At 40.4% G+C, this 12,374-nt stretch overlaps 1 protein-coding gene across 1 annotated transcript; it reads left to right on the top strand.

The window, feature by feature from the left end:
• Positions 1-4,783: 4,783 nt before the first annotated feature.
• Positions 4,784-12,110, top strand: LOC311273804 (polyunsaturated fatty acid lipoxygenase ALOX15B-like; the record flags this gene model as incomplete). Its single annotated transcript, XM_084381035.1, has 14 exons — positions 4,784-4,927; positions 5,958-6,156; positions 6,329-6,404; positions 6,539-6,661; positions 6,774-6,874; positions 7,267-7,433; positions 7,597-7,740; positions 7,978-8,181; positions 8,308-8,394; positions 8,497-8,666; positions 10,477-10,598; positions 10,735-10,835; positions 11,548-11,718; positions 11,931-12,110. The coding sequence occupies 14 exons, from the start codon at positions 4,784-4,786 to the stop codon at positions 12,108-12,110; spliced, it is 1,989 nt and encodes a 662-aa protein (XP_084237161.1).
• Positions 12,111-12,374: the final 264 nt, after the last annotated feature.

Here is a 12,374-nt window from a genome sequence, read left to right as displayed (position 1 = left end):
ATTTAATTATATCAGCCTGAAAATCACAGGACTTGTCTGTTGTGGGGAAAGAAGTCAGCAGTATGAATTTGAAAGATGTGTGAGCCTCCTTTCATATTGAACAGAGGGGATCAGAGGGGGAACAGTATCTGACAGCAATACTCCAAGCTGTCAGGATGCGTTCCCTCTCTTGTAAATGGTCAAATTTAAAGATATCAGCCTGAAAATCACAGGACTTGTCTGTTGTGGGGAAAGAAGTCAGCAGTATGAATTTGAAAGATGTGTGAGCCTCCTTTCCTATGGAACAGAGGGGGAACATTATCTGACAGCAATACTCCAAGCTGTCAGGATGCGTTCCCCCTGTTGTAAATGGTCAAATTTCAAGATATCAGCCTGAAAATCACAGCACTTGTCTGTTGTGGGGAAAGAAGTCAGCAGTATGAATTTGAAAGATGTGTGAGCCTCCTTTCATATTGAACAGAGGGGATCAGAGGGGGAACAGTATCTGACAGCAATACTCCAAGCTGTCAGGATGCGTTCCCCCTGTTGTAAATGGTCAAATTTCAAGATATCAGCCTGAAAATCACAGGACTTGTCTGTTGTGGGAAAAGAAGTCAGCAGTATGAATTTGAAAGATGTGTGAGCCTCCTTTCATATTGAACAGAGGGGATCAGAGGGGGAACAGTATCTGACAGCAATACTCCAAGCTGTCAGGATGTGTTCCCCCTGTTGTAAATGGTCAAATTTCAAGATATCAGCCTGAAAATCACAGGACTTATCTGTTGTTGGGAAAGAAGTCAGCAGTATGAATTTGAAAGATGTGTGAGCCTCCTTTCATATTGAACAGAGGGGGAACAGTATCTGACAGCAATACTCCAAGCTGTCAGGATGCGTTCCCCCTGTTGTAAATGGTCAAATTTCAAGATATCAGCCTGAAAATCACAGCACTTGTCTGTTGTGGGGAAATAAGTCAGCAGTATGAATATGAAAGATGTGTGAGCCTCCTTTCCTATTGAACAGAGGAGGAACAGTATCTGACAGCAATACTCCAAGCTGTCAGGATGCGTTCCCCCTGTTGTAAATGGTCAATTTTAATGATATCAGCCTGAAAATCACAGGACTTATCTGTTGTTGGGAAATAAGTCAGCAGTATGAATATGAAAGATGTCTGCGCCTCCTTTCATATTGAACAGAGGGGATCAGAGGGGGAACAGTATCTGACAGCAATACTCCAAGCTGTCAGGATGTGTTCCCCCTGTTGTAAATGGTGAAATTTCAAGATATCAGCCTGAAAATCACAGCACTTGTCTGTTGTGGGGAAATAAGTCAGCAGTATGAATTTGAAAGATGTGTGAGCCTCCTTTCCTATTGAACAGAGGAGGAACAGTATCTGACAGCAATACTGCAAGCTGTCAGGATGCGTTCCCCCTGTTGTAAATGGTCAAATTTAATTATATCAGCCTGAAAATCACAGGACTTGTCTGTTGTGGGGAAAGAAGTCAGCAGTATGAATTTGAAAGATGTGTGAGCCTCCTTTCATATTGAACAGAGGGGATCAGAGGGGGAACAGTATCTGACAGCAATACTCCAAGCTGTCAGGATGCGTTCCCTCTCTTGTAAATGGTCAAATTTAAAGATATCAGCCTGAAAATCACAGGACTTGTCTGTTGTGGGGAAAGAAGTCAGCAGTATGAATTTGAAAGATGTGTGAGCCTCCTTTCCTATGGAACAGAGGGGGAACATTATCTGACAGCAATACTCCAAGCTGTCAGGATGCGTTCCCCCTGTTGTAAATGGTCAAATTTCAAGATATCAGCCTGAAAATCACAGGACTTGTCTGTTGTGGGGAAAGAAGTCAGCAGTATGAATTTGAAAGATGTGTGAGCCTCCTTTCATATTGAACAGAGGGGATCAGAGGGGGAACAGTATCTGACAGCAATACTCCAAGCTGTCAGGATGCGTTCCCTCTCTTGTAAATGGTCAAATTTAAAGATATCAGCCTGAAAATCACAGGACTTGTCTGTTGTGGGGAAAGAAGTCAGCAGTATGAATTTGAAAGATGTGTGAGCCTCCTTTCCTATGGAACAGAGGGGGAACATTATCTGACAGCAATACTCCAAGCTGTCAGGATGCGTTCCCCCTGTTGTAAATGGTCAAATTTCAAGATATCAGCCTGAAAATCACAGCACTTGTCTGTTGTGGGGAAATAAGTCAGCAGTATGAATATGAAAGATGTGTGAGCCTCCTTTCATATTGAACAGAGGGGATCAGAGGGGGAACAGTATCTGACAGCAATACTCCAAGCTGTCAGGATGCGTTCCCCCTGTTGGATATGGTCAAATATCAAGATATCAGCCTGAAAATCACAGGACTTGTCTGTTGTGGGGAAAGAAGTCAGCAGTATGAATTTGAAAGATGTGTGAGCCTCCTTTCATATTGAACAGAGGGGGAACAGTATCTGACAGCAATACTCCAAGCTGTCAGGATGCGTTCCCCCTGTTGTATATTGTCAAATTTAATGATATCAGCCTGAAAATAACAGCATTTGTTTGTTGTGGGGAAATAAGTCAGCAGGATGAATTTGAAAGATGTGTGAGCCTCCTTTCATATTGAACAGAGGGGATCAGAGGGGGAACAGTATCTGACAGCAATACTTCAAGCTGTCAGGATGCGTTCCCCCTGTTGTAAATGGTCAAATTTAATTATATCAGCCTGAAAATCACAGGACTTGTCTGTTGTGGGGAAAGAAGTCAGTAGTATGAATTTGAAAGATGTGTGAGCCTCCTTTCATATTGAACAGAGGGGATCTGAGGGGGAACAGTATCTGACAGCAATTATCCAAGCTGTCAGGATGCGTTCCCCCTGTTGTAAATGGTGTTGAACCTCCTTTCTGTAATACCCCCCTGATCCTCAAAGCTCGGGCCTGGATAACATCCAATTCTGGCAGTATAGTCTTGGCTGCAGATCCATATATACTACCATAGTCTAGTCTTGACCTGATCAATGCTACATACCTACTTCACTGAGTGCACTGGGATATTTTGAATGAGTGTAGCATCATGTGTTGCAGGAATAAAATAATGTGATGCTGTAATGTTGTGTTGTAAATGATGCTTTTTAATCAGTAGGTGGCATTGTTGCATCTTTTATTCATGGGGCTTGAAGTAAAATAATGAATAATGAATGGTAGTGAAAAGTAAAGACACAGATGAACATGCAAATTTAACTTAAAAACACACAAAGTTATCTGGTCTAAAATACAATGAACAGAAGTGGGAGCAAAGATGGATCAGAGGGAGACAGTTTTACTGTATACGGAACATTTTACTGCATAAAGAGTACTTCTACTTTTGATACTTTTATAAAGGTGTAGCCTGGCATCACCAGAGTAACTCGCAAACGCTGATTTGTTTTTCAACCTCTCAGTTGTTTATCACTGGCTGCAGACCCTAGTTAAAGTTCCCTTGAAGTCCAAAAATGCTGTTCATGTGTAAGCACACGTCTTGCTCTATGTCTCACCTATATGCCAGTATCAGGCCTAACAATTGCAAAAAAGTCATTTTGTAGGTATTTTAGAGTTTGGAACTTCCTGGAATACAATAAAAAATGTTGAAGACTCATCCTGCACACTGGGGTGTATATCAATATTAGTATATTTTCATTTTCATTTTTTTTTAAATGAGGCTGCCATGGATGTATAAAAAGAGGAATTTCATCTTTATTGTCTTTTCTCTCAGTTATGAGTAAACTCAGAGTGTTGATGACTTCTGATGCCTCCGCTCAAAGGGCCAAATAATAAAACAAAATAAGGACTTTCTACAATGTGCTGCGTATGATGGGACATCTCTCTGATGAGCGTCTCTGTTCAGTCTCACAGGTGAACTGAAGATGGTCTAAGCATGGGCCAATGTATGCCAGGTCTCAAAATATGTTACTCGTGTGTCTCCAAATTTATGGAGGTTGCTTTTGGATTATGTCTGTTTGTGACAACATGTACTGGTAGGTGGGACAGGAAACACTGGGGTAGGGTTTTAGGCACAAACTGTGGGAGCTAGTAGAAGCACACATCCGTGTGTATTATTATCATGGTAAAGACACTCTTTGTAGCAGGAACTAATGTGGAAGCAGTTCTGAGTACTTTGCCAACGTTTATACATCTGTGTTTGTCTGTCAGACAGTCTTACTTTATTAGACAGTCTTTTTTAATTGTGAGAAACATACTGTACAAACCATGGCCTTAAAAAAGAAACTCTACAGTGTGCTGTGGGCCTGTCACACACTGGGTTACTGTGTGAATTTATGAAGGAAGTATAGTCAAATTAAGGAGTAGAGCTTAAATGCATAGTTTGAATGTATGAAGTCTTCCTTGTTAGTCGATAGGGGGGTTTCCCCTGTTTGGTAGATGACACAATTTTAGATGATATATCCGGATGACTGGCATCACCTTCCTGTAAACCAAAGTAAAAGCAGTAGAGTATTTCCTCATAGATGTCCAACATTCCTTAACCAGAGTTCCTGGTATGACTTGACACTCACACAAAACATTGCCTATAAAAACTTGTGTCAGTGGTGAATCATTTACTCAAAAGAGCTGTTCATCAAAGGAATAGGTAAGTCTGAAATGATTTCAGTTATTAACGATTGATCCCAGATAAATGGGGACAAAAACAATTTAACATGAGTTGTGATGATATCAATATTTTATTTATTTTTTTTGCATCTAGAGACAGTTAACCTAATCGGTGCTGAGAATGGTTGTTATTATTCTCTCCCAACCAGGATTCTTCTGCTTTCCAGAGTGAAAATGGTGGATTATGAAGTGACCATACACACTGGAAATCGCGCTTGTGCCAGCACAATAAACAGTACCTACATAAAGCTGGTGGGCAAAGATGGGGAGAGCGACCGCACGCAGGCTGAAGGGCCTTTATCCTTTGTCACAGGACCAGTAAGTCTGAAACATCCTTTTCTAAATGTAAAACACACCTCCTCAACTCTACCTTCATTATTACCAGGTGGCACTTTTTCAAATGATTAGTTTCGTCCCCCCTACTTTTACCATGTTCAAACCAATCAATTCCACTTAAATATTAAGAGAATGCCCAATTTAATTCATTAAAGTTTCAACTCCATGCAACATTTTCACTGCTACCTTACACCGGGACAGACTGACACAGAGCACACACACAGACACAACTAGTCACTGAAGTATCAATGCCAGGCAGCTTAGTGAAGGTGGGTCAGACGTGGTGTCTGACCCACCACAAAAAGCCTTGAACAAAGAGAGTAAACTTGACAGTAAGAAGGGAATCATGACAGGAAAGAGGAAAGGAAGATGGCAAATGAGACTAAAACAGAGGGAGAAAAAGAAAGGGATGAAATGAAGTGGTAAAGAAAGAACAAGTGAACTAAACCAAACGAGATGAAAGGTATGAAGGCAGGGAGGAGTGCAACTGTTACATTAGATGAAACAACTGGGTTTGTTATAATAGTGTGAGGTTATGATTTTTATGAAATAGAAAAAGCAAAAGACATTGTTCCACATTAATTTAGATATTTCATTCAATTTATTTTTGATGCTATTTGTTGAGTTTTAAGTTGTTTTTCTATTTGAGATGGTAACAAATTTGTATCTTTAGCTAAAAAAGGTCAGTAGCCTATATCATGAGCCTGAGCCATTATAAATGGGCCGTCCAGTAATGGGTTCAATGCTCCGGTTCCCCCGGCTACATGACGTATCCTTGAGCAAGATAATGAACTCCAGATTGCTCCTGATGAGCAAGTTGGCAAGTCGTACTCTGTCATCAGTGTATGAATAGGTGAATGTAACAAGTACTGTCAAGTGCTTTAAGCAGTCAATAGGGTGTGACTGGAAGAGAGTCAACCAAAGGGCAAATATCGTGATTCTTTTTATAGACAAAAGTGGTCAAAAGTGAACTACACAAGCAAATCACATCAAACCATTTCTGTCTTTACAGGCGTCTTGTTTAACCGTGTCCTGCCCTGAATCCATTGGAAAGCTGGTTCTGATAGAGATAGACAAACAGGGTCTTCAAGTGTTCTCTGACTGGTTCCTTGCCAAGGTGGAAGTAAAATCCCCTGAGGGAGACACCTACACCTTTCCCATCTACCGCTGGATCACTGGCAGCAAGGTGCACTTCTTCCCAGAGGGAACAGGTTTGTGGTGATTTGCTCGTCTGTCCTGTATGCTGATAACTGTAAGAAGTCAAAAAAGGAAAACAAGTTTTGAAAGCTAGATTATAAGGCGGTTTACAAGGAGTAAATTCATGCATTATACAGTACTGTATATATCAACAAGTTTAAACCTTGTTGTGGGTGTTTGTTGAAGCTCGGAGAGTCTTTGAAGGCGAGAATCATGTTGACAGGAGTCTGGAGGAGCTGAAGCAACGAAATAAGGACTATAGGTGAGATCTCAGAGCATACAGTTGAGCTCGTACCCCAAAACTAACATAAAATTCTTCCAAACTTGCTCCACCTTTGGCTGATGCATTCATGACATATGATGATAAACTAAAATCATACAACATTGTTTTCCCAGCTGGAAAGTGTATCAAAATGGGATACCCCACTGCATAGAGGCTGAAAACCCTGATTCTTTGCCTCCTGAAGTCCGCTTCTCATTCACCAAGTCTACACAGTTTATATTCACTGCAAAGACAGGGTAAAGTCCCCATGTTCTGTCAGATATCTATCTATATATCTATGTACAAGTCCCTCTGCATGTTTATAAAAACGATTTAATGTATCAATGTCTATTTGCTTTAATTTTCCAGGGTGATTGTGCTGAAATTGAAAGGGCTGGCTGATTGCAAGGAGAAGTGGAAGGATTTTGATGGTATCAATCAGTCGTTCTGGTACAAAAATCCAGTATCAGGTACTGTACTTTGACAGCAGATTATTGGAATGCTTGATACTGTATTCATAATAGTAAACAGTCAACTGTATTCATTCATATATTATGAATGCATGAAAAAGCACTTGTACTGTACTGTTATGATGCAAATGGTATTATAAGGAAACCATGAGAGGCAAGTGAGAAGAAAAAACAAGTCTGATGATCTACTTGATCTACTCTGATCCAAATTGTTTTCTCTCCCGTGTTTAAGACAGGGGGGTTAAGAACAGTGCTCAATCATGTCTGTGAATCTAATTTTTGAGTAAGAAATTGTTTTCCCATTTTTGTTTCACATGCAGCGCACACCTAATCTAATAAAAGTGTTAAAACAAGGTTGAAACTCATTGACATTATTCTCCTTCATTTGCCAGAGTACGTCCAGAAACATTGGAAGGAGGATGCTTTTTTCGGCTACCAGTTTCTGAATGGCGTCAACCCCATGTTGATCAGACGTTGTACTAACCTGCCCAGTAACTTTCCTGTCCCTGATGACATGGTCTTACCCCGTGGAGAGTGTAGCTTGAAAGCTGAAATGAAGGTGATTGTCTTGACCTTGGTGGCCTTAGTATTAGAGTCATGTTGTGACCCATGACGATTAAATTTGGCATTGCATGTTTAATTTACATGTTTGATATATGTAATAGCAACACTGAATGCATGTGAGTCAAATCATTTTTCATCCTCTCTAATATTTCCAACAGAATAGCAACATATTCCTGGTTGACTACAAACTTTTGGATGGAGTGGAAACAAACACCATCAACGGGAAGAAGCAGTTATTGACGGCTCCCCTCGTGTTGCTCCACAAAACCCCTGATGATCAGCTGATGCCAATCGCTATTCAGGTGAGATTAGCAGTCAAATATAGCCAATAATAAAGCAAGTCATGTATATTTACATGGCATACAAGCACTGATGAAATTCTGAATCTCCACTTCAATAGTATTTCAAACTGAAAAGACAAACATGCCAAGCACAACAGATATGTCGCAAATATTCTAACAAACAAAAGAAACCTTTATTAATACTAGTAATGTATTGAATTGACTGAATGAACCTCATCCTCCTTCCTTCTCCTGCAGCTGAAGCAGACTCCAGCAGACGACAACCCCATCTTCTTTCCTACTGATTCTGAGCACGACTGGTTGATTGCCAAGATCTTTGTGAGAAGTGCAGATTTCAACTTGCATCAACTCAACGTTCACCTGCTGCGCACTCACCTGCTGGCTGAAGTGTTCGCAGTGTCACTGCTGCGCAACGTGCCCATGGTGCATCCTCTGTACAAGGTAACTGCAAGGGAGAATACTGAACTTAATGTAGTTGTACTCGTTTCACCTATAGACTTCCACACTGAGGCATCAAGATTTCTGACTTTGTTAACAAGTGATGACCAAGTTCCTTCTCTCCTTCAGCTCCTCAACCCTCACACTCGCTACACTCTGCAGATGAACATCATGGCTCGACTTGCTCTGATATCAGAGACTGGAGTTTTCACACAGGTATGAAACGACCAACACATGCAGTAGAACATTACATAAACAACGTTTCTTTATTTTCAATATCATGTGCAGTATTTTCCTCACATATTTGACGTTCTGTAGTATGCAGCATCTGGTGGAGAGGGTATGTTCACAATCCTGAAGAGATCACTGTCCTCGATGACCTACAGCTCCCTCTGTATACCAGATGACATCGCTGAGCGTGGACTGGAGGCTGTGCCGAACTTCTACTACAGGGATGATGGACTCAGGCTTTGGGATATCATCCACAGGTACTGTAGGCAGTTTTCATTACGGTGCCAACCTGTTCACCACAGCAATTTTGGGTTCAGCATCTTGCTCAAGGATACTTCGACATGCAGCCGCCCTCAAAGTGTCCTTAATATTTACAATTTAAAATCTGGACCACAACAGCCAATGAGAGCGGCAGAGCCAGTACACACTGCTGCAACTCTGCCCTACAACGTTCGTTTGTTTTGTCCAGCATCTTTGGTCTTAACTGGGCTTAACACAACAGACTGGCAAAGCTCAGGGAACCATGAGACTCTAGGAAGTCACTGGGCATCGCTGATGTTCACCAAGAAATAGTTGCAACATGTAACATTCTGCTCACATGTCAATTGCAGAGCATTACAGAATGACTCCTTCTGTTTTTACCTTTCACAGTGCAGTGGTTAATTTATTTTCCTATATTATAATCGTTTTAATTACAGGTCACATTATGTTACATGTATATCCGTATTATATTGGTTGCACATAAAACTGCACACAGTCACATTCTTATTACATATCCTAAAATGGCCTTGGGTATTGAGCATGGCCTGGCGGCAGCAAGTCTACTTTCGCCTAACGGTTCAGAGTGACCTAAGCTGATGTCGGGTCACCCAAGATTTCATAAGACAGAAAACTAAAAAGGCAGAAAACAATACAAATACTAAAAATATAAGAATAAGTTAACTAATATTATAAGGATATGTAGGAAGGACTACTACAGTTAAATAATAGATGATAATGAAAATAATGTTAAAGGAATATGGAATATATTAAATAGTATTATTAAAAATTATATCAATTCTTGGTGTAAAACTAGGGAACAGATTGAATGTGAAGTTGAAGCAATGTCCAAACAAAAACCGGTAAAATTTCTTTATAATAACATGATTTCCACAAGGTACAGGGATGCAGACGGGCTTTAAAATTAACTCTGGGATTTGGATGGTTTTTGCCAAGTTGAGGCTAAGTCAGCAGTAAAAAAGAAGGAAGTATGTTGTTTCAGCGTTACACAAGAGAAACTCATGATATTGCCCTTGAGGAACTTAACATCTCCCAGTTCTCGCTGATGAATAGAAAACCCTGTGTTGGCTGCATCTTCCCATTCATCCAGACTAATTTAACCTTCTGCCCCCCCACTGCGATGCATTACTTCCCTTAAAACTACCACTTTCGTTATTACATTTCTGCTTAGTGTGTCTTTATCTAAAGAGATACAATGAGTTAACTGTAAAATTGCATTTTTGCTGGAAGGCATATAGGATGATTTTGAAGCAAGCCAGGCTAGCTGTTTCCTCCTGCGGCCAGTCTTTATGCTAAACTAATTGCCACCCAGCTTATATTCCATCACGTACTTTATGTTCCCTTAATGCCGGTTACTGAACTATTCTCTGATTTAATAGAAACTCTTGTGGTGGTTGAGCCATGCTGTAGTCAAGCTCCGTTGACATTTTCAAATTCACACAATAAAACACATTTATTTTCTCTTCATTATGATCTCTTCTGATTCCACTGCCTGGGAACCCAAATCATTGATCCTTGTTTTAAATTACTCACCTCAACCATGTAGTCTTTTAAACACCATTGTGTATTTGTGTGCTTGAGTGTGTGTGAATGTGTGTGTATTTTCTGATGTATATTGGGTATTTTCTTTTATATTGTGTTTAGCTGTTTTTGCTGACTTGTGAAGTGTACAGAGACTCTAGGTGATGTACACTTTATATAAACTGAAGTTACCCCAGTGTGTATTAAAAATTCTACGAATAATAAAACTAGAAATATGTTTCAAATAACTTTTTACCACATTTCAAGGTTTGTGCAGCAAGTGCTCGGACACTACTACAATAATGATGCCGAGGTCAAGCAAGACTCCAAACTGCAGAAGTGGATTTCGGACATTTTTGAACATGGATTCCTGTCTCAATTATGCACAGGTGGGCTTAGCTCAACCCTAATGATGATAAATGTGCACGTTTATGTATCATTTTATTATCAAAATGTGAGCACATTACAACTTTAATCTAGTCATCTAGATGTCTCAGTAATAGATTTTATTCGTTTAATTCTCAGGAATACCTCAGAGCTTCACCTCTGTGGCTGAGTTGGTCAAGTTCGTCACCATGGTGATCTTCACCGGCTCAGCTCAACACGCGGCTGTCAACTCTGGACAGGTGAATCTTTTTAATGTTGTTTTCATGCTATTTTTGTGAAGTGGGTTGATGAGCTACAGTATAGCAGATTTCTCGAAACTGGAAAGAGTGGCCAAATATGCTTTAGGGTTGAAAAGTTATTCTACGAGCATTTTTGTAGAAAATCTTTGAACATCTTGGCAGCAAACAGTTAATCAAATGCTCTGAAAAATAAAGTAAAAAGTCCAGTAATGGTGGCTGTTGCAGGCCTCCAATAAGCTATATGGACGGACAAACTGTCTGTTGACCTATGTACTGTACTTACCCGCCTGTGCCCACTATACTGTTTGCAGTCAGCACTCATTGCGTGTGACTGGTGTCTATGGATGTATTGCCAAAGCGATTAGCAAGCTAGTGGCACAAGAATGGCAGAGAAAGTGCAGCCAAAGTTTTCCCATACTAACATACTAGCTTGACTGCAGTGAGAAGAGTGGCTCTGGAGGGAGGCCTGAAGGGAGAGGTAGTATTTTTTCGGTTGCCTTCAGAGTAAAATAGATTATTACATTAAACAGGGGTTTTTTTTAGAGCAAAGCTACCCTGGTCATATCCTCCATCTGTAGGAGAGAATTACACCCTTTGGCATGGACATTGAGCTTTGTGACTGTACAAAAAAGCTGCACACTAAAGGAAAGGGGAAATCTTGAAAGCCTAATATGACCTCTTTAGTTAATCGTTTGTTAATCATTCATTGCAGTATGACTATGGTGGCTGGATGCCCAACGCCCCCACCTCCCTGCAACGTCCTCCACCAACCAAAAAGGGGACAGCAAACGAGGCCACGATGCTGGAGACGTTCCCTGATGTCAACACAACAGTTCATGGAATGGCCACCGTGTGGATACTCAGCCAGCAGTCCTCTGACTTTGTAAGTGACAAAACTTCATAAAAAATTACATACACAATATACATTTTTAAGTTGTGTAAAGTACTGTCGGTCAACATTTCATCACAGCCAAAATAACATCCTGCTCACTTCCTACAACTGTACTTTATGTTGCCAATAGTCAATGTTTGATAAACATTTAAATATTTGCCGAAATGTTTGGGTTTTTTTAAATGTATGATGGATCTCATCAGGTCCCTCTTGGCAACTATCCAGAGGAGCGTTTCACTGAGAAGATTCCCCGCAAGCTGATAAAGGAATTTCAAGGAGAGCTTGAAGAGTTAAGTGTGGCCATTAAAGTCAGAAACAAGAGTCTGAAGGTGCCATACACGTACTTGGATCCAACAGAGGTAGAAAATAGTGTGGCCCTCTGAGTATCAGATGGTGTGAGCTCCTCAGCGCCGGGTCAAAATCAGGTTCATGTTGACAAAGTGGGAAACCAAATCTCTTTTTTACAGCCTACTTAATTTAATTGTGGTAAAAATATGCTGTTTTAAATACTAATCCACATCATAAATCATATTTTGTCAATGAATATGAGGGCATTTAATCAAAATAAATTACTAGAGGAAAGATAATCTTTTGCATTATGATTGTAACACATTTGAACTGTGCCTTCTGGCTCTTTGTCACGTCAC

Source organism: Pagrus pagrus, assembly GCF_965226575.1.
Source record: "Pagrus pagrus genome assembly, chromosome: 2".
Taxonomy (NCBI): Eukaryota; Metazoa; Chordata; class Actinopteri; order Spariformes; family Sparidae; genus Pagrus; species Pagrus pagrus.
The sequence above is the reverse complement of the archived record's forward strand: the minus strand, read 5'-3'. Positions and strand labels throughout refer to the sequence as shown.